At 48.9% G+C, this 27,092-nt stretch overlaps 2 protein-coding genes across 2 annotated transcripts in view; one reads left to right on the forward strand and one right to left on the reverse strand.

Annotated features, from left to right (window-relative positions):
- The first annotated feature begins 1,679 nt into the window (after positions 1-1,679).
- LOC106633601 (protein phosphatase 1 regulatory subunit 3G-like) lies at positions 1,680-3,326 on the forward strand. Its single transcript, XM_014339408.2, has one exon. The coding sequence runs from the start codon at positions 1,946-1,948 to the stop codon at positions 2,747-2,749; it is 804 nt and encodes a 267-aa protein (XP_014194894.2). The 5' UTR covers positions 1,680-1,945; the 3' UTR covers positions 2,750-3,326.
- Positions 3,327-7,102: 3,776 nt separating this feature from the next.
- LOC102309360 (LYR motif-containing protein 4B) overlaps positions 7,103-27,092 on the reverse strand; it is a 38,444-nt gene continuing 18,454 nt past the window's right edge. Inside the window, exon 3 of the mRNA XM_005940355.3 lies at positions 7,103-7,499. Coding sequence (XP_005940417.1) covers positions 7,452-7,499 — 48 coding nt within the window. The 3' untranslated portion in view covers positions 7,103-7,451. The remainder of the gene's footprint in view (positions 7,500-27,092) is intronic.

A 27,092-nucleotide genomic window follows, 5' to 3' on the forward strand; every position in this document is an offset into this window, starting at 1 on the left:
CCGGCTCTAAGAGCCGTTTCGTTCGCGACCGACACATCACTAACCTGTGCAGCTGTGAGGAAGTCGTTCTGAATCTGTTTACCTGAGTTGATCCGAAAACTGAAGCATTATTTAAAGTTTCTAAACATCCTGACAGGAGAAGAGTCTGCAGCTCCGTCTGACCTCTGAGCTGTGAGGATCTCCGGGCCTCTGGAAGGACACTCGGAGCTCTTGTTTGGATGTTTCTGTTGTTCTGTTCTCTGTGAGGATGATCTCACAGTCATGCTGAGGTCCGGACAGAGTTTCTATCCAGGTGAGCGTTTACTGCCCCGGCAGCGTGTAGACTCGAGTGAAGCCATGACAGAGCCTCCGTCGTGCTTCACAGATGGCTGCAGACTCTCACTATTGGACCTCCTTCTACACACTGAGCATGATGTGGGTCCATCTCTCCATCAGACCTGTTCCTCTGATCAGTTCTTGTGTCATCTTCATACCTCTCTTTAAAATCTCTCATCCATTCATAAATACTGTCTGTTCTTAAACTATGGTTGATCTTAAGCTTACTGTCACTCTAACTCTGAAATATGAAGGGACTGATGACTCTGTGATGAACAACAGGACCTCTGCTGTCTCTGCCACCCAGTCCACAGCACACCAAACTGGACACTCAGCCTCGAGCCCCCACCCGACCCCGTTAACCTCATCCCAAGCGGGAACCGAGCCCTGGCTTTGTCAGCGTTTCTGCAGAGCTGCAGGATGACCTGGTGACCTCCTGTGAGGCCAGGTAAAGAGGCTCAGAGCATTAAAAACCCTCAGGAGCTCATCTGAACACAGAAAGATCCAGTTAATGATCTGACCGTCTAATGTCAATCGAAGCGTGTAACGCTATAGAAACAGACGTGAGCACTTCCACAGGCTCCTCCTCCTGCAGCCTGTGGAAATGATCAGAGAGATTTGTGGCGAAGCTAAACACGAGGTTAAATCCTCCATGTTTGCTCCTCCTAATAAGGTAACGATGGGATGATGTCAGGATGATGGTGGTGATGATGTCACGTGTTTGTTTTGGCCGTCTGGATGACGCAGCTGTGGAGTCACGTGGAGCGTCGTTACATAACAGAGCGGGACTGTGGCTGGACTTCAGCTCTCCGTGACCTCATCGAGCAGCTTTCACCTCTTTTAAACTTTATGGTGTCAAACATGTGGCTCTGGGGCCACAACTGGCCGCCACAGAGGATTCAGGCAACGCCACTGTTTTTTCTGTCCCTGGTCAGGTGACCTCAGCCTTACGGCAACTGTGATTGGTTCGTTTGGAGACAGAACCTCCGGCACCAGCCAGAGTTCTGCTGGAGCAGCACCATCACACCAGGATCTGCCTCAGAGCTCAGAGGGTTGGATCAGGACACACAGGTAATGAAGAAATGACCGGTCAGGTGTTCCTCACCTCCCACAGGCTTTTCCCTGTGCCCGTAACGCTCACACACATCCAGGGTTCAGAGCGGAGGAGCCGGGGATCGAATCATCGACCTGCCAAGTGATGATGACCCGCTCTGCCCCAGAGAGCTGCCCCACTCATCGTGACCTCCACCACTTCCACGAACCTCTGAGGTCTGCCTGTGGTCCAATAATATCCTCTGCACACGCTCACAACTGTTATGTAACAGTGCTGCTGACTGAGCCACATGACGTCAGACAGGTGTGTGTGTGTGTGTGTGTCCAGAGACTGCTGGATAAGGTGTTTGTGGGCGGAGCCTCGCGCGTCAGAGGGTCTGTGTTGTTGTTTTGTTCTTTGTGCACAAACAGGTGAAGGTTGACGGTCTGTTACGTGACGTCGCGCCCGTCTCTGTGACAGCTGCTACGCCCCGAGGACTGCACGCGCTCTGCTGTCACAGGGGGCGGGGGGCTCTATACAAGCTGCCGGACTCCGGACCCGCCCGCAGCTCACAGGCCGCCTGGCTGCCGGGCACCCATGTCCCGCTCACCCCCTCAGATCCACGCCGGCGGAGAGCCCACGGAGAACGGAATGAAGCAGGAGGAGGAGGAGGAGGAGGGGGCGGATGAGGAAGACCTGGACGACGAGCTGGACGCGTCTCAGCTGGAGAGGTTCATTCGGGACCGGAGGAGAGCAAAGTCCCTGCCGGCGTACCCGGCGCTGCTGAACGGACCCCACGGAGCGGAGGAGGGCAGGAAGCGCGTGAAGTTCGCGGACTCCCTGGGGCTGAGCCTGGCCCGAGTGAAGCACTTCAGCTCCCTGGAAGAGCCGCAGATCCCCAGCAAGGTCCTGTCCCGGCACAAGAGCTTCCCCCTGGAGCAGCAGGACCTCCTGAGCAGCCTGTGCCACAGCTTCGCCGCCGGCCTGCGCGCGGACCTCACGGAGCTCCGGGACACGGAGCGGAGAGTCCAGCGGCACCGGGTCTGCCTAGAGAGGCTCGCCGCCACGCAGCTGGACGTGCGGGGGCACGTGCGGGTCTTGAGCGGCTGCGCCGGCAAGGAGGTCGGAGTGAGGTACACCTTCAACGGCTGGCTGTCCCACATGGACGCGCAGGCGGTGCCCGTGGCTGCGAACGAGCCGGGTTTGGTGGGGGAGCGCTTCGCCTTCACCGTGTACACCCCGCCCCTCGCAGACCCCGGCTCCGCCGTGCACCTCGCCGTTTACCTGAAGTGCGAGGAGGGGGAGTTCTGGGACAACAACGAGGGGCAGAACTACACCGTCAGGTACCGCTGCGTGCCCGGCCACGCGCCCTTTGTCAGCGCCGCCTTCCACGCCACCTGAGCCGTGCATAAACCTCTCCATCTCTGCGTAAAACCTCTCCATCTCTGCGTAAACCTCTCCATCTCTGCGTAAAACCTCTCCATCTCTGCGTAAAACCTCTCCACCCCTGCGTAAACCAGCTGCTGGGCACCTGTCTCTCTCTGTCCCGTGCTCAGATCAGTGAAGCTGAGTTATTCTCAGGCTGCAGGCCCAGCACGCCTCACCTCTGTTTCCTTGGTTTTAAACCTTTAGTGCCTTTTTTTAAACCGACCTCTGACACTGAGCCTTTGATGTGTTTGGAGACAGTTCCAGATGTTTCTCTCACAGGACGCTTTAAACTGCTGACAGTTTTTACAGGTAACCCAACTATCCGGACTCCAGCTCTTGATTTGAAGAATAGATGGATTAACTGCTGAGTGCATTTTCTGTCACGCTTGGGCTTGGTGTGACGTCACAGAGTAATGAAACTGTTTGATTTTTGTGACCTGATTAAAAATGAAGCTGCTCATGTTCAGGATGTCAAGTTTTGTCTTTTTACTCGATGTGTCCTTTGAAACAAATAAAAGTGACGCTGGAAGCCGAAGTCTTTCTGTTTTTCTTCAGTGTGAGATTCATCCTGATTTATTTCAGCAGGACTTTTGTGCTTTGGTTGCATTTAGAGTTTCTTTCATACATAAATGTTTCATCGTGCTTTATTTGGACCCAACGACCTTTGTTGAGGCCGTTATTTCTGTTTCCATGTGTGTTAGTTTTGTGTTGTGTGTGTTTGTGTGCAGATCGTCCACAGAGAAGTTTCTCCATCAGCTGCAGGAGGCGGTTCAGACTCTCAAACGCGCCGTCTGTCGCGCTCACATTAAAGTGGGCGTTGCCTGCATCATTTCAGTCTTCTTCTACACAGATTGGACCAATCAAGAGCCGCCTGCTTCAGTCAGGGTCATCATCAGAGCAGATCAGTTTGAGGCTCTGAGCAGAGGTTGAAGGTTCAAATCCAGCTTTCAGCTTCTTGTTTCTAGAAAGTGAGTTTGTAATGGTTCCCACCACTGCCACAGTGGGACCTCCACACTGCTGTGGACACAGGCGAGCGGCTCAGCAGGTTTGGAGAAGGGTCACAGCTGTGAGGGTCTCAGGTTCAAGTTCAGCTTAAGTAAACTCCCCCTTATCTGTTGGTCTGGATTCAGAGTTTCACTGAGTCATTTTTCTGTGTTTGAGCTCAAACACGCAGCCATGTTTCACACTTCAGAGTCAGATCAGCTCTTCATTAGCAGGTCGGCGTGAGCCGGCTCAGCTGGGTAACTCTGGGCCTCCTCTCAGAGGTTCAGATCCCACTTGAAGCTGGTGTTTGGCTTCAGTTCCTCCTACAACCAGATGTTCTCCGTGACGGAGCTGCAGGTCTGGGCTTCAGTTCCTCGTGTCACAGATCAGTGGCGTGGTCAGACTGCAGGGTTGATGTGAGGTGCGCAGCTCTGAAAGTTTCCTTTTTCCATGAAATGATTCCAGTTTGCTCCCGGTTACAGTCCAGCTGCAGGATTTTGGAGCGGCTCGTTTTTATGGCAAAAAGCTTGAATGTTTATAATGAATGCAGTCAGCTTTTAATTTCATTTATCAAATACTTTCCCAACATATATCTAGAGGATAACTGTGATTAGTGCATTTTAACCTGAAGCATCAGCCTCTGCCAGAGCAGCGGGTCTTGAAATGAACAGAAATCCGAGCACCATCTGCAGACTCGGGTTCAAACTTCTGATATTTTTGTGTTTGTGCTGTGAGATTCACTCAGTCCAGCATGAAAATGACATGAAAACAACATTTTCTATATTTTAGTGTTAAAGGTTTTCTGCATGCTTTATGTTGCAGTGAAATTCAAACAAATAACATTCTGATAATCTTCTGCCGTAACAGGACGTCTTTATATTTGAACTGGTCAGTACTCGGATACTTACACAGGCCTGAGTTCACATAGTTAAACAATGATCACTGATTTTGATGTGTGAGACAAAAATCCTGAAAACAGGTTGATGGACTGAGACATAGTTATAAATTTCTCGGTATATAAACACGGCGGTCGAGCAGCAGACCCACGCTGACAGAATGACTCAGCAGCGTTTCCACAGTCCTGACCTCGACCCCGTAAACTTATCATGGCGCTCGCTGAAGGTTGAAGTCTGCCAGAGGAGAGAAACTCTATTCGATAAGTTCAAATAAGAGTTTTTCTCCTCTCTCCGCTGCCTGAAGAGGCCCGATGTCCAGCCAGACTGGAGCTTCGTGCACGTTTCACTAAACATCAGCACGCTGGAAAATTTACTCAGCATGCATCATTTTCATTATCACTGTTACAGGCTGGAGATTTAAAATCAGATATTAAAATACGCCATTGATGGAGAGCACTTCAGATATCAGAGGAAGGTCCAAGAACAAATTCAGAGCTGGCTCTAGACTTTTTCACCGCTCTGATGAGAACACAGCAATGCTGCACAAACATGCAGCGTCTGATGCTCGCCGTGGCCTCGAGGGTCAAAGTCCAGAGGTCCTCCCGAACTGCTGCTGTTGACCAACCTGAGCACATCTGTTTGGTCTGTCAACACGGACGGAGGCGCCCAGCGATGGAGGAAGGTTTCAGTCGAAGCTGGATCTGCTGCTGCCAGAGCCCACTGGAAAATCAGCGAATTTAAGAATTTAGTCTCAGTCTGTCAGGCTGGCAAGGCCCCAAACACTACAGTACCCATGAGCCTCTGCTGCAGGCTGTGGACACGAGGCTTCAACTTTAAACTCAAACGTTACCTTTATGACTTTTTTGGCATCCAAAATATTTCAAGTCCTGCTTCTTTCAGTTAGGACAGCTGGCCAAGGCAAAGCCGGACCTCCCAGCTAACGTCCGCGAACGTGTCATTCACCTTCTCCTTACCTGCAGATTGCACTGCTGCAATTCATTGTACTTTGGTCTCGACCAGGCCTCCATTCATCGTCTTCAGATGGTCCAAAATGCAGCTGCTCGCCTGCTAACTGGTACCAAACAGAGAGCCTATAACCCCAGTGTTAGCTTCTGTCTCCTACAGGACCCAATTTAAACTTTTACTTTTTGTTTTTAACGCTCGAGCTCTTCTTACCTGTCTGAGCTCCTCTCTGTTCGTGCTCCAGGAAAAACCACGAGGTCCAGCTCGGACTGATCTCAGGTCTCGTGGTGATAGAGCCTTCTGTGTGGCAGGGCCCAGACTTTGGAACAGTCTGTCTTTAAATATCAGATCTGCACAAACACTTGATCACTTTAAATCACTACTAAAGAGACATTTTTATGCTCTGGCTTTTAACACACTGACCCAGACATTTTGGTCTTATTTTAATAGTCTTATTGTTTTAATTCTTTTCGTGTCCTATCACTGTTTTACATGGTTTCCTTTTAATCACATTTTTATGTTGTTAAGCACTTTGTGCAGCATCGTCCGTCTGGAAATGTGCTACAGAAATACATGTGACCTTGACGCCCCTAATAATGCTAACGTTAAGCCTTAATGATCACTAGAGACCAAAACAGTTTATCAGGATGTAAACGTGTATATTTTATCCTGGGAGTCTGTGGGGCTGACCCACTGCTGGAGCCTCTAGTGGTCATTAGAGGAAGTGCCGTTGATGCTGCTTCCTCTCTCAGCCTGAGAGGTGATTGGTTGGCTAATCATGGCTGCTTTTTTGTCTTTAGCAGAGCATGTGAATCCTGAGCTTGAGGTGGAGGATGACAGGTGGTGCGGGGCTCTGATGTGTATATTTTGGCTGAACGTGCCGTGGGTCTGAGGTCCTGTGTGTGGAAGCAGCTCGTGCACGTGGCGTCTCTGCAGAACCGCCGCGGAGCGTCCTGTGCTCGTCTGATGAAACGGCGGCCTCAGATTGAGCAACGTGATCTCTCACACCGCGTTTCTGTGGAACTGGGTCACTCTTAAACCAATAAGGCTCTATTATTAGCAGCGCTCCACCTCCTCCTCCCACTGACCACGCTTCAGCTCACAGCTGGACTCAGGTGTGTTCAAACATGCTCATTGGCCGGTTTCAGCTGGATTCACAGGGGTCGAGTTCAGCCGCCATGATGTCACCTGTCAGAAGTGAGAGCCGGACGCTCTGACCAATCACGTCCCAGAGCTCAGACTCCAGCGGTGTGTTAGCATCATTAACCTCGCAGCAGCTGAAGAGGTGCGATGGTGCAGAGGTTAGCACCATCACCTCCCAGCAGGTGGAGGCCTCTCTGCGTGGAGCATGTCCTCCCTGCTGCAGCCTGCAGACATGCAGGACGACCTGTCCAGGTGTACCGCCTCTCACCTGCGACAGCTGGCATAGAACCAGCAACCTGCTGAGCGTCAGTGCACACAGTGATTCAGACTCGAACACTCGAACGCTTCATTCATCTTTATTTCATCTGGAGGCTTTTAAACTGAAAATCTGCTCCAACTCTGATTAAAGTGAATTTATTTACCAATGTTTCAGTTTCTCAGTGAACGCATCATCGCTGACCCGTGACTCATCAAACGTTCTGATTGGTGTGTCCCAGAAAACAAAACTCAAGCACTAAACTCCACCTCTACCCTCCTACATCTCCCATAATGCATCTCCCCCTCTCCCACCTGTTCACAGTGACATTAAACAGTTTAATCCAGACGACGAGCTGCTGGCCGTTCTTGCTTTTGGAGGTCGGGGCAGTGATCTGCTCGCTGATGTCAATTCTGTCTGACTCCGCCTCCTGTTAATCGACCACAGTCTTCTGGGCCTCGTACATCTTCCCTATGGAGACCTGCGCACACACAAACATCAAAGGATTTTAACTTGTTAATGGTTATTAACCTCGTCTGAATCATCGACGCAGACGTGGAAATATCCCCTCAGGGTCAGACCCACAGACCGAGCTCTGCGAGCGTGTGTGTGTGTGTGTGTGTGTGTGTGTGTGAGTGAGTGAGTGAGTGAGTGAGTGAGTGAGTGAGTGAGTGAGTGTGTGTGTGTGTGTGTGTGTGTCTCATGCCCAGAGAGCCTCATTGCTGTGTTATGTCAACAGTGCTGAGCTGAACTCTGTTGTCAAATAGAAGAGCCAATTATAGAGTGCGGACAGCTGGACTGTCTGTACAAATGCAGTGTGTGTGTGTGTGTGTGTGTGTGTGTGTGTGTGTGTGTGTGTGTGTTGGAGCCACAGTTCATGATTGATTTTGTGTTTATCTGAAGCACGGCGGAGCGGCACAGCGTGGCCCAGAACACTCGGACGTTCTCGCTGCCTCCGCCTGAACGCTGAGTTCACTGGACGCTCGAGGACAGCAGATCCTGAGCGACAGCTGGACCGCAGTGAGGCTGAGTGCAGAACGCGCTGAACGCTGTAACGTCTGCATTTGATCAGCGCCGTGACCTGTCGCAGTCACCGAGCTCTCACACACTCCCTGTGCACTGAAGAGCGAGTGCAGCGCAGGAAAGACGGGCTGCAGATTTATGAAACGACAAAAATATTTCTCTGATTCACTTTGTTTGAATGTTAGAATCACTCAGTTTATTCCACGTTATTCTTTCTTTCAGGTTTTTATTCTTTAAGTCATCTCTTCATTTACATGGTTTCATTTTATTTAGTTTATATTTTATAAATGATCTATTTATAGATTAATTATATAATCTATAATGCTGATCACTTAAGATTTTAATTAAAACTGATGTGAAACTTTGATGTTTCACCTTCTGACTGACTTTAAATTGATTATCAGGACATGTTGTGTCTGCCATCTGTGAAGGTGCTGCTGACTGATTAATTGATTGATTGATTGATTAAAGAGCTCACGGATCATCGTCTCGTGTTTAAAGCTTACAGGATCAACGACGTTCCCATGATGGGATCGTTTATGTGTGTGGTTATTTCTCTGCAGCACCACCAGGGGGCGCAATCACTCCACAGACAACTGTCCCCTGCACCTCCCTCCAGCTCATCTATTAGCCCCCCCCCCCCCTCCCCCTGCATACACCACAAATAAAAAAACCCTCTCTTTTACTTTCTCTCCATCAGAGGAGCCCCTCGCTCGCCCGGTCAGAGTGTGTGAGGTCCTGATTGGCTGAAGCGTGGTGTAGGAGGGAGGGAGGGTGGTGTGGTGGTGGTGGTGGTGAGGCGAGATGAGGCGGGAGGCTCTGTGAGCCAATCGGCTGCGAGGAGGCTTGGCTCTCATGTAAATTGTTGCGGCTGAGCTCGAACAAAGGGACGGCCTTGCTCGCTCTCGTCGTGTCTGAGCCGCTCGCTCTCCTGCGTTTCACATCTGCTCACATCTGCTCACATCCGTCTCTCTGCTCCAGCTGCCGTCACTTCATGAATAGTAGAAGGAGAGCAGCTCCAAATAAACACCAGTAAACCCAGTAATGCTTCACCGTTGTCTCCCAGTTCAAACTGCAGGGTTCATGAAAGCAGAGCATGCTGGGAAACTCAGGCTCCGAGTCAAACAGGTTCACGATTGAGTTCAGAGGCTGCTGGTGAGGGAAAGGCCATCAGGCCACACCTCCACTGATCTTAACCTCACATCAGAAATGACATTTATGACTGATTGCCACTTTATTAGGAACACTACAGTAACTCTGGGTCTCGACTTTTCAACATTTCAGAGATCAGAGTTACACACCAGCGTTAATCTGCCGTTAACCAGCGTTAATCTGCCGTTAACCAGCGTTAATCTGCCGTTAACCAGCGTTAATCTGCCGTTAACCAGTGTTAACCTGCTCTTAACCAGCGTTAATCTGCTCTTAACCAGCGTTAATCTGCCGTTAACCAGCGTTAATCTGCTCTTAACCAATGTTAATCTGCCCTTAACCAGCGTTAATCTGCCGTTAACCGTCATCCTGAGATGTTACGACACGATGTGCCGCGGCGCTCTGTCTGTAACAGGAAGTGTTTCACGAGCAGAACATTTCAGCTTCTGCGTGAAACTAAACTGTTCAGAGAAATGTAACTACACATCACATCGATGCAGACCACAGCGACTGTGATTGGCCTGTTCAGACCCATCATCTCCTCCAATCCCAACGTTCTCTGGGAGGTTGATGGTTCGATCTGTTGCTGCTCCAGATTACAGTATCCTCGGCCTGACAGCGAAGCCTGAGAGTGAATGAGTCACTGAGATGTATTTAATATATTTCCTAAGGACATGAAAGTGTTTCCGTTGTCAGACACTGATGTAAGGGTCCCGGTGTAAACAGGACCGCTCACACCTGCACCTTTAACTACCAAGGAGCGCAGCTTGGTTCCCAGAGGTGTGCACGGCTGCACTTTTGTATGTTTCCTCTTCCTGTTCCCGGACTTGGTGCTGTTCGAACCACAGCTCCAGCGCCGATATCTATGATATCTGTCCACTATGATAAGCTCCTCTTCTTCCCCCCTGACCTGCCACAGCGGCCTCAGTGGAAGGCCGCCCCTCCCTGAGCTCGGTTCTGTTGGAGGTCTACTCCTGTTAACGAGGCTCGTCTGATCATCGGGGTTCTGTCTCTGATGCTTCAGGGTCTTTGTCTCACTGTGAAGCACCACATTTAAATAAGACTGAACTCGAGTTTTCATTATCATTCATTTAGAAAGATATGAGGATTCTGTAAAACATATGCAGCGAGGCTTGGCACGCCGAAGCCTCCTGAGAGCTCTCTCCTACATAAAGACAATCACAGTGATGAGAGTTATAATGGGAAGCTAAACTTAGCCTTCCTCATATACCTTCAAATCCATCGGCTCAGCTTCAAACCCGCTCACACAGAACAAGTGGGAGCTGTATGGAAACCATGAGCACGCACTCCTCTCTCCCTGCTGAGTCGTGACTGGCTGACCTTCAGTCCCACTCCCACCAGGCAGGAGGTGTAAGATTAACATCACACTGCTGCACTCGATCCAGCTCGCACGGCAGACTGAGGAGGACTGAATGAAGAGCCTCCGTATGCCAAGTCTGAAATATCACAGCTGCTGCTCTGACAGCGTCTCTGCAATCCAGACATGTGCTCTAAACTTAATCGAGCCTCGTCAAGTCAAATGGAACCACATCCATATTCATAACGGTCTATGAAAGGTGCAGTTAACCATCAAAGCTGCACACAGGGACAAATGTGCAACAAATCTCTCTCATTCGTATTCAACGAAAAAGGCTCAGAGTGAGAAATCTCAAACGCACCGACAAACATCCTTCAGTAAAACTAAATAAAATATACGTTGTTCTGAAACAACGAGCTAAACGCAAACATGAATACATTGTGTCTATGATGTTAATCTTTAAAGAGCTGACTGAGATGGTACCAGCTATCATTTAAATAGATGTGTTTTAGAGCCCAGGAGCTCCTGTCATCATGTAACAATCAGCGAAGGCCCTGCTACAAAACTGTTAGACTGTCAAAATGAGACAAGATGAACCCAAAACCCATCTTATCCTAACAAAACAAATCAAAAACAAACCAATTAACTAACAAAAAACCCAAGAAAAGTCTTTGAAACCTAAACCAAACCGAGAACTCTTCAGAGTCTCAAATTAACCGAGAACTCTTCAGAGTCTCAAATTAACCGAGAACTCTTCAGAGTCTCAAATTAACCGAGAACTCTTCAGAGTCTCAAAATTAACCGAGAACTCTTCAGAGTCTCAAATTAACCGAGAACTCTTCAGAGTCTAAAATTAACCGAGAACTCTTCAGCAAAACCGGTCTTAAGTCAATTAACCGAGAACTCTTCAGAGTCTAAAATTAACCGAGAACTCTTCAGAGTCTAAAATTAACCGAGAACTCTTCAGAGTCTCAAATTAACCGAGAACTCTTCAGAGTCTAAAATTAACCAAGAACTCTTCAGTCTAAAATTGACTGAGAACTCTTCAGAGTCTGAACCTAGCAGAGAAGTCTTGCAGGTTGCTGTTTTAAAGTTGGCATCTAGTATAACCCTGGCATTACTTTCAATCTGCTGGTTGCAAAACTAACAAAGGTACTTCGGGCTAATCTGTTGGTGTCTATGTGGTGGTCGCTGTAGCAGGTAGATGTGCATATTGGCTTTTACAGGAGTTTTATACCGAATGCCCTTCGTGACACAAACTATAGAGGGGATTTGTGTCCTTGCCTTGAATTGAACGAGCTTGCTCAGCGAATGTGTAATCCACCACACTACAGAGCCATGTGCTGGTTGCAAAACTAACACTGAGATAAAAAAATGTCTGTGATTTATGAAGGTTAAAGCTAATAAACGTCAAACAACCTGTGGTTTTATCCTAAAATATATAATAAACAGCCACGAGAAGCCTGCAGTTAATCCACCATTCATAAACATTATACCTTTTTCTACAGAAAATGATTTTCATTTAGGAGGCTGTTGTTTGGGGTGATATTAAACAGCAGACAGATGGTGTGTGAGGCACATCCAAAAACTCCTTTACTGGGATCAACACTGAAAACAGAATCGAGTCTTCCTCATGTTTGCTGTTTAACTTTATAGTTCGGTTACCAAAAATAGACTTCTCAATCAATCGTGATCTCGGACACGGGATCTCGACAGCAAGTATGTGTGGTTTCCTTCTGCCTTTACAGACACCAGCTGCCGTCCTACCATGGTAAGTGGGCTGGGCATGTTTGCATTAACAACACCCAAAAATAATTTGGGATCTTGTACTATGCTGTATCCCTGGATGGTGGGCGGATGGTGAAACTGTGGAAATAGCTGCTAATCTCGGTGAAAATCCTCCACAGTGGTGTGCGGTTAAAAAAGAAATGCTGCCCTGAACAGCAGGAGACGGCAAAAATCGAAGTTAAAGAGCCGCTGAAAGTGGGAGGAAAGAGATGAAGCGACGGAGGGAAACCTGGAGGTGGCCAGCAGAGCAGCTCAGACACAGAAAATGAGGTTTTCTCCTGTGAGGGAGAGAAAACAGGGGAAGAAAGATGAAAAGACAGAGGGCCTCGGACGTCACGACGCTGTCAAACTGAAATTCACGGAGGCTTCCGAGTGCCGGAGAGGAAGAGATGGAGAGCGAGGAAAGCCGGAGGATGAGAGGTGTTCAGGTAGATAATAAACTGAGCATAAGGAGCGCTCCATGCTGTTTCAGACTTTTCATTTGTCAGGAGACGAGAGCAGAGCAGCAGGCAGCAAAAACACATTTAACTCTCTGAACACCAGCGCCTCGGATAAACATTTAGTCCTGAAAGACACGCCGCAGGAGGAAAGAAAACAGAGCCACGGCCAAACCACCAATCTCCCCGATCAGGCTGCTGCAGTCTCTGCTGAAGCTCATTCAAGTTTCCTAGAGCTTATTTTTAGTGTTCAACATGTTCATTTTAACACATGCACAGTTTTAGCCTAAGAAAGTAACCAATGAACCACAGCAGGGACACTGCTGATGACACTAGCCAATGTCTGGATATGTAGTCCTGGTGCCCTTTGACCTCAAAGACCACAGACTTTATATCAAACATGGATGAAGCCACAGCGAACCACCTGCCCTTTCAAACCTCACCAGCAGGTGAGGAAAAGGTGCAGAGCAAGTTATCAGCTAACAGTTTGATTGGTAAGCTGAATAAACTCCTCTTTAAAGATGATGTCTCCACTGTGCCCGAGACTCTTCTTGGTACAGCGTGACTGAAGCACCAAGCCCAGGAGGTGTCATGGAGGCATCTCATCTTTACTCGAACCACCTTTAGTCTGAATGGCCGAGGTCCTCACCCTGTCTGTAAAGGAGACCCCAGGAACCCTGAGGGGCGAGGCTTTCTCCCCTGATCTGACTGTGGTTGTCAGATAATCTCCTTCAGTTAACCCAAAGTCTGATCCACGTCTGTGCTCACTGGAGGTTCCAGCTTGGTTTGAATACACACAGATATTTTTTCCCTTTAATTACTGTCTTTTGTTTTAAGCTGTTCATCCAGGGTCATCTGATTACTGAACCTCCCTCGCAGTCCTTTATGTAACCACAGCCTGACGGAGATCACCACATTTCCATCCTGACGGATTGCAGACAAAGTTCGGTTGAGCGAGTTCATCTTCTCCTACTTTCAAATGTCAGATGATGTAAAGAAATATAAGCACTTCACCGCTATTTACACGCGCCGATATTCAAAACAGGCACGCACAAATATCTGCGTGGCAGGCGAGTTTTTTTCTGGCCGCACGGTTGCCACAGAAACAAAGACGTTAGGGTTCATTACTGTGTGAAATCTTTTGCATCAGATGATGTAAACTTCAGGTGCATCATGTGCAGAGAGGTGAAGCCAGTCCGTCACCGCTTCCACACGACACGCCGAAGACGAAGGCGTTTAGATCAGACGAACGAAGACTGAAAGAGAGAAGAAGGAGCTCGAGACAATTAACGGGAGCGTCTTCCATCAAGTTCAAACTTTCATCTGCTTTCACTCCTCCCTCTCTGTGGCGCGCTCTCTCGCTGGGCTCTTTCAGGAGGTTTATCAGTTTACATAAACGTCATCGCCTGAAGCTCAGAACCAAAACACATACAGTTTACTCTGTTCAGCACTTTCCTTTTAAAACCTGTTATTTCTCCAGAGGAAGCCAGGCTGAGCTGGCCGGTTCCTCAGTGCACGTTACAAACATGCAGATTATCCGTGTGGCAGCTGTAAGCAGGCTGCATGCAGACTGGGGCCGCACCATTAACACCAATTTAAGCTCGATCGGGATTTTGGATTCGCGCATTTCCCACTCCACCAACAGAATGCAAAAGCAAATGAAGCGCTAACTAAATCAGGGCCTGACCACATGCCTGCACGAGCCAATCACAGCTGTTCCCTGCAGGGTGCAGTGCGAGGTCTCCTGAACAAGAACGACACAAAGACAACAAAACTCAGATGTGTGGAATAGCAGAAGGCGAGGAGCTCGTTCCGGGAGCCGTGCAACATCAACTCAGTCGTCCATAAAACTGAGGCCGCGCATCCGTGTACCCATCCAGCTCACGGACACACCCAAGGCCAAGGATAAGCGTCCAGTAAAGGAAAACTTCCCGGACTAAACGCACGCCATCCCCTCGCTCAGAGGCAAAACCGGCACTGCACACTAAACATGGAGGGGCCAGCAGAGAGACACGCCCGGCCTTCGGTCACGTCCATCCTGCAGGAGGTTGGTTTTATCATTTATCCTTTCTTCTGCACCGAGTTCACATCAGCAACGAAGAGCAGTTTTACTTTGACACAAAGATGTGATAAATATATAAAGAAGCACCTGATAAAATAAAGAGAAACATGAGCCGTGAGATCATGATGTTGAACTGTTGCTGTGACATTTCCTCTGAGATTCGAGCTCACTGTCACAGACCTGTGTCTCCTCTTCGTCTGATTGGCTTTCATCATCAGATCATCTGAATGGCTCTTTCGTAACGTCACGCTGTTTGAAAAGTCGGTTTCTTGTCCTGACAGCAGCCACCTATGAACCTTTGTATCTGTGGGTTTTTGGCTGTTGGGAGTTTAGCTTCGACCAGCTGACTGTTGATGGTTTAGAGATGAAGATGGAGGTGTGAGCTGGTCTCGGTTGGGGTTGGTACCAGCTTGTTACGTGTCCGTGTAGACCAGCGTGGACCTGATGTGGATTAAAGCTCGTTTTATTTTTAGAATCTATCCAAAAAAAACCTGAAAACTTTGAGACGAGCATCTCACAGCAAAGTCCTGCGGTGGACACTCGAGATGAGGTTTAATGTTGGCGTTTTAAAGGCTGGGTGATGAGCGAGGGGAAGAAAAGAGCAGTTTCCACTTCTATTACAGCCAGAGGTGTCGCCCCCTGCTGGACTTTTTAAACGAGGCGCTCCTTCAGCGTCTCTCTCAGGCCTGGACGCTGTGTCCATGTTTTGAGCCGGCAGGAGCTCGGAGGCTCGCTCAACCAAAGCTTCAAATCTCCTGCACGCCGTCTCTGATCACTGTGGGCGGGGCTTCAGCGCCTTGCTCAAGGACACACCAGCATGGTGGGGTAATGTTTCGAAGGTCGGCGGCTCTGAATCTGAAACAACCTGCAGCTTTGTTTTGTGCCGATCCAGCCAATCACATTCCTCCACTGTGATTCTTCCCTTTAACCCCCGTCGCCCTCATTTGTCCCTCCCTGCCTCCCTTAATTTCCCTTCTGCTGACCAGCTGAGTGTGTGTGTGTGTGTGTGTCTGCACTGTCAGATCCTCTTGTTTTGTTCCCGTCTGTTTCAGTCTTTTCTTCTCCATCCTGCCGCCGTAACTCGCTGCTCTGTGTGCGAGATGCGAGCGACGGCGTGCTGGTGAAACGTCCCGTGTTCGTTTCCCACAGTGCCACAGTCTCCGCGTCCTCGTTAAGCATTCATGAGTGTTTAAGAGCGCCGCAGGCCGTTTTCCCTGAACCCCCCCCTCCTTGTTTTAAGTCCTTTTTTATAAAGTTGGGAATAAAAGAAGAAAATTAATTTGTCAGAGGAATGAATCACTTTCTCACCCAAACACTGTGGAGGTGGGGTCCGCCTGCATCGACACAAAACATCAATTTTTAACTTTTTTGTGCCGTCTGCTCGGGGCGGATGGATATCCTCGATATCACCTGTGAATGATGTGACGTGTCGCGTGATCATCACAGGCCGTATGTGCACGTTTACGCCTGCAGGCTTACTGAACCCGCCCACATCACTCACATCAGACGCTGCTTCTTAATGCACACACAGCTACGTCCACTCCGTCTGTGTGGATGTTGCAGCAAATTCACAGTGAGGTCAGATCAGGCCTCAGTCAGCATGTTAAAGGTTAAAGGTCATGGCAGCGTGGCTCAAGTTTGCAGAGCTGCATCTGAACAAAGCACAAGAGTGCTGGAACAGACGAGACCAAACAGCTCACACAGCAGTGAGCACGATGATGAGTGGACCATGAGCTCCTCTGTATACCAGCATGTGTGTCCCACAGCTGAAGCTCAGACCAGTCAGCAGGACTGGGATCCGAGCACAGGAGCAGATCTGCAACAGAAGGAGGAGAGAATGGAGCTGCTGTGCAGAGCTCAGAGAGCTGTGCATGAACCAATGCTGCAAACCTCAACGAGCTGAAGCAACGTAGTCTGTCCACAGTGATGACAGAGACTGAGAACATCACTGCTGAAGGAAGCTCTCTGAGCTGCTCGATCACGGGCTGGACTGCAGCGCCTCGCTTTAACATGGAAGTCTATGGGGAATGACTCACTGCTGGAGCCTCTAGTGGACGATAGAGGAACTGCGGTCATCTTTCAGGTGCAGAAATGCTGCTCGTCATTCTCCCCAAAACACAGAAAAATAATAAAAACGATTTCTAAAACCATCGCTAACTTTACAGCCCAACAAAAGTAAAATTACAGGTGAAATTGGCCAAAATGATGAACTTTGATTCTATTCAATTTGATATTTTATAAGAAATCAAAGAGGCCGAGTGGCTCAGCGATGCTGTGTGAAAACAGGCTGCCATGACGGTACACCCCCAGACACTGATACTGCACCTCTGAAGACACACACACACACACACACACACACACACACACACACACACACACACACACACACACACACACCATCCTGCGAGTTTTGAGCGCCAGACATCTTGAAAACAGACCAATGGGACGTCTTCGTTTACACTTCTCATTTACTGTCGCTGTGTGGGTGACCTTGGAAATCCCCTTTACTCTAGGCTCCGCCCACCAGCTTTAACAAACGCTGGCATATCATCTTGTTAACTGGCTGTAATAATACAAGAAGCCCCGCCCACTCAGCACATTTGCAACCAATTAGTCGTCACCGTTCAAGATCCGCCATCAAGAAATGACGGAAAAGATAAAGGACGAATTACACGACACGGGATTAAGCAGTGGCGTAAAGGCCTCACGCACACACACACACACACACACACACACACACACACACACACACACACACACAACACACACACACTCACACACACACAGGTATGTTTCAGTTTGCCTTCATCTTTGTCTCACTCTCTAATTAGTGTGTGTGTGTGTGTGCGTGTGTGTGTGTGTGTGTGCGTGTGTGTGTGCGTGTGTGTGTGTGCGTGTGTGGGTGTGTGCGCTGTGTGTGTGTGTGTGTGTGCGTGCGTGTGTGTGTGTGCGTGCGTGTGTGTGTGTGGGTGTGTGTGTGTGTGTGTGTGTGTGTGTGCGTGTGTGTGTGTGGAGTTCCCTCGGTCTGTGCTGCGATCTCCTGTTTCAGTCCGTCACACCCAAACGACACAGAGAAGCAGAGGAGATGAAAGTGGGAGGAGGAGGAGGAGGAGGAAGAGGAGCTGGTATTAAATTGCGAGTGTCGTTACGCCTCCATTGTTCCTGCTCCTCCTCCTCTGTTCATCAGATCCAGGGAGGATACAAACGCCTGTTCATTCGTCCGTTTGAGCGACATCTCGACACGTCTGACAGAATCTGGACTGAAACCTAAAAACTTTCACTTATTTGGCCAAAGTCTGATTTCCCAGCAGGAAGCCTCACAGCTTCCAGCGCAGCAGCTCGCTAACAAGGCAGGCTCGGGCCGGGCCATTACCCTACACCGATTACTGTAAACACACAATTACATGTATACACGCTGATATCATGAAGCCTCATTCATCGCACCTTCTCTGTCCTCCAATCAAAACTGACTCTCAGTCCAAGTTTGAAAAGTTTGATTTATGGAGACAAAGCGGGAGCTGCTGCTTTGTTTACATCAGACTAACCCGCTAACAAAGAAACCGGCAGCAGCACATCAAAGAGGCTGAGATTAAATTCATGTTTTTTTGAATGGAGTCTGGTGGAGAATAACAGATTCACGTCCCTGCCAGAAAACAGTCCAGTTATCCTGTTATGATTATGTCAGGTGTGTCTGGCAGGTCAGCCTGGGGGCGTGGCCTGTAGTTAACACCCACAGGTAAAACCCCACCTCAAACAAGCAGAATTATATCCTGAAAGATTTACACGGAAACAAAACCGTGATCACGTTTTGGTGCTCAAAGGATTAAAGTTAGCATTATTAGGGGCGTGGCCTCTGTGACTGACAGGTGGATGGTGACACAGGTGGTTGTAGCTGCTAGCTGTCTGCTAGCTTCACCTGAACTGGACCTCTGGACGTGTTTGTGCTGTAGGAGCCTTTTTAATGACATCATGTGACCAATAACATGGCTGCTGTGAGGTCACTGTAGTAACAGACTGCCCAAGGAGGCGGAGCTAAAATGCAGGCTTTAGTGCGAGGAACCAATAGCAATAGCTGTAAAAACGTTTTTAGTTTAATTAAGTGTTAAAGACATTCTTGTTTATCAAACTTGCAGAAACTGCAAGAAAAAATGCTGTTCAATAAGAAAACAGAGTGTTTGTTGTAATTGCACATGTGGACCAATCATGTTTAAGCGTGCAGTCAACCTCCCAGAAACCTGCGTCTGTGTCCATCATCAGCACCGCGGCTGTGATGTTCACACACGGGGAACAACAGCCGATCATTAGAGTGTCAGCGGGCTCGGCTTCTGTCATTAACTGCTGCAGAGGACACACACGCGCACACACACACACACACACACACACACACACACACACACACACACGCACATCACGCACACACACACACACACGAACACACACACGCACGCGCACACGCACACACGCCCACACAGATCGATGTGCTGGGTGGAAAGCTGCTGAAGAGGAGACAAATGAAGGAAACACTCGAGAAACAAAACTGACGAGTCTCAATAAGCAGACGAGGCGAGTCCTCCAGCGAGAGGTTATGAAACGACAGAGCACTTCAGACCAACGCCGGAGAGGCCGAGCACGCGAGCAAACCTCCACCGGCAGCCACAGCGCCATGTTTTTAGGGTTTAATTGTCCCAAACGTCAGCGGGATCCTGGAGAGAGCAGGATTTCTTACACATGGTGAAAACAAACAAAGCTTTATCACAATAAAAGCCTCCTGCTGAGCAGAGCTTTTAATGTGAAGCAGCACCAGCAGGAAGAAATGTAGGCTTGCATCAGTTTACACCGGCTGACATCACAAACCACCAAACTGAAGCCCGAGTGTGTGAAAGAACGAGCTCGTGTTTGAGTTAAACCTGCACCTAAACACCTCGTTTAAAGACGACCCGCTGACCCTGGGCAGGTCTGCCACAGCTCACCTTTCCTCTTATTCACAGTCACAACATTAAAGATATTAATTGTAAATTAAAGTGTTTAAAAAGAGTCAAAAAATGAAATCTATCAACAGAAAGTGAGGAAAAAAAGCTTCGTTCAGACATGAGCGAACACACAACCTCGTTCTTACAGCTGCTTCACCATTATTGCTATTATTATTATCATCATCATCATCATCATCATCATCATCATCATTATTATTATTATTATTATTATTATTATTATTATTATTATTATTAATACTACTACTACTATTACTATCATTGTTATTATACACCATTACTGTGACTGTCAAAGTGTTCATTTGACATCAAACTCAATGGTTTGTTAAGCGCTGCAGGCTCATTAGTGTCTGAGGCCTGTACTGCAGTTTGTACAGGTGACACCTTCTGCTAAGACTCCGCCCCCAGGTGGCGAACACCTTCACTAATATTTTCTTTGCAGACACTACATTTAACCTCCAAGCAACTACAGCTGGCAAGACTTCTGCGTGACGAGCTACAAGCCGGTGCCCGACCAATCCCAGCCTTTCGTCTTCAGCACTGAAGGAAACCCAGGAAGCACAAATGAAACAAACACTGAAGTAGAGAGTTTGACTCTGACCTCAGTTTGATTTACAGACCACCAAATCACAACAACAGGGGTTTGATACTGTGAGCTAATCACCCTGCACCAATGAGCAAGCACTCGGTGACAGCGGGAAGGAAAAACTCCCTTTGAACAGGAAGAAAGCCCTGCAGAACCTTCCTGGTTCTGCATGACTCATGGTCATTCCTCCGTCACTGCTCCGAGCTGCTCATGAGCTGCTTCTCCAACCCAACGTGGCGCCGCAGCCTTCGGGTTCAAGAGTTCGACCAGAGGATGAAGCTCGGCGGGCGTGCTACTAATGTGTCATTAAGGACAAACTGACGAACACGTGCAGCCATCACCGCCAACATCAGCACAAACACAACTCTTCCTCCTCCCTTATTCTTCCCACCGTCTCCCTGCATTCCTCCTCTTCCTCCTCTCGTTGCTCACTGTTGTCCTCACATCACATTGCCTTCTCCAGTCAATGAATTTCATCATGCAGCGTGTGTGTGTGTGTGTGTGTGTGTGTGTGTGTGTGTGTGTGTGTGTGTGTGTGTGGTGTGTGTGTGTGTTGAGGAGGACGATGGAATATCATCATTGCATCAGCTCCAGATTTCCAAGAATAGAAGAAAGCAAACAAACAAAAGAAAGTACCAGAAAATATCCCAACAGGAGGGGGAGGAGGGGGAGGAGGGGGAGGTGCTAAAGCGATGTGCAGTCTCTCTGCAGCGTTCAGGGACGAAACGTGATGAGAAACATATCTACAAACATCTAACACGGCAAAGCAGCAGCACCGAAGCAGCTACAGAAACGATTCATGCTTAGAGGCCGGACCAGCAGCATCAGCCACATCGTCACAGAAACACGCCCCCTTTAAAAAGTTCCTGTTTACACACACCGTTACAGGGTGGGAGGCGGTGTAACAGTGGAAGTCATATTTAAAATTCAGAATTACATAATTAACATTTTTTAACCAATCGAGTTCTGACCATCTGGGTTCGGCGGTTTGATGAAAATGATGATGACTTGTTGGAAGTATGCGGACGCTGCTGTTGTGGTGAAGAGGGAGCTGAGGTAAAAGCGAAGCTCTCAATTTACCGGTCGATCTACGTCCCTACCCTCACCTATGGCCACGAGCTGTGGGTAGTGACCGAAAGAACGAGATCGCGGATACAAGCGGCAGAAATGAGCTTCCTCCGAAGGGTGGCTGGCCTCTCCCTTAGAGATAGGGTGAGAAGTTCGGCCATCCGGGAGGGGCTCAGAGTAGAGCAGCTGCTGCTCCACATCGAAAGGAGCCAGCTGAGGTGGTTCGGGCATCTGACAAGGATGCCTCCCTGGGCGCCTCCTGGGTGAGGTGTTCCAGGCATGTCCCACCGGGAGGAGGCCCCGGGGCAGACCCAGGACACGCTGGAGAGATTATATCTCTCGGCTGGCCTGGGAACGCCTTGGTGTTCCCCCGGATAAGCTGGAGGAGGTGGCTGGGGAGAGGGAGGTCTGGGCCTCTTTGCTTAGGCTGCTGCCCCTGCGACCCGGCCTCGGATAAGCAGAAGATGGATGGATGGATGGATGGGACGAGTGTGGAGGAACCGTCTACAGACAAAACCTGAGACGCTCCAGAATCCCTTCCATCTCTGGGCTCCTGCTGGTTGTTACAGGAAGTACTTCACTCTGTACTTCCTGTAACTCTGGCTCACACAGCAGCGCCCTGATGAAGCCGCTACAGTCGGACCTGTAAAGGACGGTGTGGCGGGGTACAAACAAAGCTTCGTCTGCAGTACCATCCCACCAGCCCACCTCACGCTCCACCTTCCCATCGCCCAAACTGGGAGATCCTAACATGTTTAATACCTGTCAGCATTCAGGCTGGTGTGATGGCTGCCAGCAGCTAAGATTCATGGCGAATGTTGCTGAACACCAACAGATTTACATGATTATTGATTATTTTACTGTAGCAGAAGATTAAAACCACACATGATTCAAACAGCCCGAGCCCGGGCGAGTGTTCAGGCCGATCCTGCCCGGCGTGTTTTTAAGGATCCCGGAGGCTTCATGTGCGATTCGCCTTTTTATTTTGTTAAAGCTGCCCAGCTGCGTGTTGGCGGCTTCAGAGGGGAGCGAGGGTTTGAGTCTTTGAGGGCCTCGCTGCTCAGAAATCAATACTTCAGCTCTCTCTCTGTTTTTGGGGGAGTTGTGGGGCTGCCGATGATGTGAGGACCAAAGAGATGAGAGGGGAGCGAGATCTGAGGTTACACCGTTCAGCTCTCTCTGAGGCTGGATTTCACTTTTATCTTTGCATTCGTCACTTCTTCAGAGCGACTGAAATAAAGACTTTTCAGCTCCTGTTTGCAGGAGAAGCTCATCAGGACTTTGTTGTGCATCTCGAGTGGAACATTCGGACCAACCTATACGCCGCTTTGTGTGCGTGACGTAAGCGTAGTTGATCTCCCAGAAACAACCTGAAATACTCCGAGGCTTTGACGTGTCGTCGACTTTTCTTCATCCTCGTCTTTAAATCGCTCCAGCGTCTCTTCACTGGGGTCTTTTATTTTGAAGTGACAGGATTCTCTGTGCTGGTCTAGTGTTCGACTTCCTGTCCTCCTCCGCCGCTCTGAGCAGGCTGATGTGGCCGCCGTAAAGAAACAAAAACCCGTTTTCAGTGATGCAGCACTCAAGCATCACCTTTAACAGCCTCAAAATGTGGCGCCCCAGTCTCGTAGGTGACATCACCAGGTCACTATGGATACGCCCATCAGTCTACATCTCACATTTACAATCCAATATATTAAACTCCATCGTTTAAAGTGACACTTTCTGGTTATTTCACTGTGACATGCAATGGTAGTGACGGTGCTGTGCATGAGGAAATGATGCCCAGCTCTCACTAACAGACACACGATGCAGCGTGTGAAAGGCTCGAGTCCCCTCTCAGCTGTGATAAATGCATAATTCAGCACATAAACTGCAGCTCCAGCTCTAATTAAGAGGTCTCCTTTGTAGATTTGCAGACCTGCCTCCTCTACAGCGTCTGTGTGATGTTCGCTGAGGCTGAGAAAGAGGAGGAGGAGGAAGAGGAGAGCGAGGAAAAACCTGTCTGCTTTCATCCACCTGAGCTACTCCCTCCTCTTTTTAATAGAGTTTGCTCTGCAGTGTGTGTGTGTGTGTGTGTGTGTGTGTGTGTGTGTGTGTGTGTGTGTGTCTGTCTGTCTAAAGCTAGGTAAAGCTATCAGGACCTGTGGGGGCAGCCGGGTGTAAAGAAGCAATAAAGGTGTGGGATTTCTCTGGGATGGAGGGAGGAAGGCCGCGGATTTTCACCGATCAAAATGTGGAGGAAGAGCAAGAGAGGAAACGGGGGGATAGCGAGGTGAAGAGGAGGAGGAGGTGACGCAGGCTTTCACGCAGGGTGTTGCCCTACTTTTCAGTTCAGCTACTGTCTGGCTCAGGCTTTCCCAAAATCTCTGGTGCCCCGTCAGTGCGTCAGAAAGAGCTCTGAGGGGAGCGCAGGACTGATCTCCTGCATCGGGAAACACTTCACTGGTCCTGCTTGAAGTTATTTAAAACCTCATCTCTAACACGGCTGACTCTGGAGGGAACAGCAGCACGGATGCTGGATGTTGTTCATAAACTCTGATCACTGGTATCCCCACAAACCTGAAACCGAGCAGAGATTTTCATGCATATGAAACTTCCTGAAAATCCTCAGATACACGAATCCAACACGTTCCTGCTTCTGTCGACATACTTGGTTCCAAACACTTTGCATCCAAACTGTCCTCCTCGAGTGGCTGCTCAGTGAATACATACATGCGATATCCTCATCTGAAGATGCAGCGTGACTTTGTCTGATTTCTATTGTGAATAAATGTCCATAAATCTGCTCACAACTAGAAATAAAAGCTTTCTTTGAGTCTCAGAACCAGTTTGAGGACTTTTAGCCGAGTTGGTTTCGGTCACATTTCATCCATTTCTGGCTCTCGTGCGGCTGGAGCTCATCCAGCTGTCATGAAACTCTCACAGCACACCTGGGTGTGGGGCTCACATATGATCTTACTGGATTAACATGCTGACTTCCAAGAAGCTGGAGACTCTGCTCAGCCTCCCTGTTTACTCCAGAGTGCTGATTGAACCTTGAATTCAGAAGACGCCGTTCGACCCGGCTGAGATCGGCTCTCTACCTTCACAGGTCTTCTGGAGGGTCGTGAGTCTGAGCATCCGCCTCCGTGTGGTTCGTCTTCATGTTTTGGAAAAGGCTAACATGGTGGTTACAGCAGGATAACGTTATATGCAATCAAGCCCCTGTATAAGTGTGAGCTGTGGGCGGTGCTTGGCACAAAGTAGACCAATGCTGAGGAGCGTGTCTGTTTCAGGGACCTCAGAGTTCTCTGGCAGGAAACTCTGGAGCCTCTGTGAGGAAGAGTACTTGCTCCAAGTAAATACCTCACGATGACAGGAAGGTAGAGCACGCGGGTGGCTGCTCTGCATCCACAGTGATCTGTACTGGACTGCTGTGCTGGAAACAGAGCAGCAGGTAAAGTTTTGACAGGAGCTAAATGGTCACGAGGTGGACCAAAGCCAAAGCGGCTGTGCTCAGCCTTGGCTCGAACGTGACAACTGTAAATGACCACGGCGGACCCGATGACATTTTCAAGCTTTTCAGCACGCACTTCACTTTACCAAACACAGGGCCCATTACAGTATTTAAGATTGCTGCGCATGACTGCAGATGCTGTGTAGGTGCGTCCGCCGTCCCTGCACGGCACCACAGACCGTGGCCGCCACAACGGCGTTTTAACACGATCCACAAAGAGTTCAGGCGACGAGTCTTTGTTACCTCACTCACCATCTAAGGTCCAACATCTTCACTGGTAACCAAACCCTCACGCTGTGATCTCTAGAAACCCACGTAGCACTTTGTGGGTTGGATTTTCTGAAGTTCGTCAGCCAGAGTGACGACTTTGTTTGTCATATTCTGATAGGACAGAGTTAGCCAAAAATAACACCAGCCTGTTAGCCTATTAAACGTTTTCAGGATGTTCGAGTGAATAAAACTCCTCTTAAAAAATGACCAGGACCACATCGGTGGGGAAAAAGCCGGGCTGTGACGGTGTCTTTGTGTAAACTGGACCTGCTAACAGCCACATTTAGCACAAGTTTAACAGGGACAATAATAAAGGGGCCGTAAAACCAAAATCAATTAAACTAACAAGAAAATAATTTGTTTGCTTGCTTCCCCCTGAAGAAAATCCATAACCACTGACCACATAAATCACACACATGCAAACATGCCTACAATAAGGCAGCCGAGAGGAAATAATCCAGTTTAATACCGTTTCAGGCAGTATGAAAGCCTCAGATTGGAGGAAACGGGATATGAACTCAGGTGGGAGATAAATCTCTGCAACAGATCTGGATGTGACTGAAGATACGAGCCGAAGCAGAAATGTTCACGTGTGTTCAGGCCGGAGATAATTCGGCCGACGTGGTTAACCTTCAGAGGAGACCAGATGTCTCGTGGCGAATATCGCACAGCAAACAGCAGCTGCTCGCCATAAAACGTACAGTTACTCCATCGATCTCTCCACAGAACGATTTAAACTGCAGAAACTACGAGTTCAGGACTTACTGCGCTTTTATTGGGATTCCTGCAGAGAAGCTGCACCAACAGGTCAAAATGTCTCTTTATTAAAGTCAGTGGCAGGTTTCTTCTATAAACACGAGTGTCTTTAAAATAAACTTCCTCTTTCTGAAAGTAAAGCTTCCTACATGTTCCTGGAAGTCTTTAAACCTGACAAAATTCAGACTGTCAGGGTTAAACGCGACCCGTCTCCCCCGTATCGTTCCATCAAACAGTTCCAGCCCGGCTCCTACGACCTCCACCTGCTTCCACACATCCATAGTTCAGGGTCATCGGGGGGTTGGAGCCTATTCCAGCTGCCACAGGGCAGGACAGCCTCCACCTACCCACTCTAACCTCACCTGCATGTTTGCATGGAAGATCTCAGATCTGCACAATTTTGTGTTCAGGTTATTATTAAACAAACATAATCGAGGTAAAAGGGTCCAATTATAACCCTTTAAACCTAAACTGCATCCCTGCCAGGTGGGGGCGCGCTCAGTTCAGCTCACATTTATTCATGTTTCAGTTAAAACACATGTCTGTGTCAGCCATAAGTCATGTGACGTCTCCGTAAGCTTTCAGTCACACTAAAGAGCTCGCCCCCTGCTGGTCACTGGAAAGACTGCAGGCTCAGTCCATCGTTGATATACAGTCTGTGGCCTCAGCTGCGATGCTCTGGATGCAGATGTGTCACAGCAGCTGGAGGGTCGGCGGGGCTTTTATGCCTCCATGGTCGCAGAGCTGTTTAAATATTAGCACGGCCGTCCCAGAGAGGGATTTCAATTGAAATCTGCCTGCAGCTGAATACGAGCAGACCGGAGAGGCGACTGAACCCCCACGTCCATCGAACGCTGAGATAAGTCCTCCGCGTGTTTGTTAAACGGCGAGAACGGGCTCATTGAGATTCTGTCCGACCCCCAAGAGCCGCAACGGGCCCCCGGAAGCCCCCCACCACCACCACAACACCCCCACCAAGACCTGGCAGGTATAACTCACCGCTCGCTGTGGCATTTAATCTCAATTGAGCCAAAATGGCCGAAGGCGGCATGACACTGCGGTGACATTAAGCAGCAGCAATCGTTGAGAAATGGCTCTTCTGAGGCCGCCACTCACACACACACACACAC

This window comes from Haplochromis burtoni, unplaced genomic scaffold (assembly GCF_018398535.1).
Source record: "Haplochromis burtoni strain Fernald_Lab_line unplaced genomic scaffold, NCSU_Asbu1 Contig_291, whole genome shotgun sequence".
NCBI classification, from domain to species: Eukaryota; Metazoa; Chordata; class Actinopteri; order Cichliformes; family Cichlidae; genus Haplochromis; species Haplochromis burtoni.

What these genes read in the sequence shown, in the direction of transcription:
- LOC106633601 (XM_014339408.2), top strand. Translation starts at nt 1,946, where the DNA reads ATGTCCCGCTCACCCCCTCAGATCCACGCCGGCGGAGAGCCCACGGAG.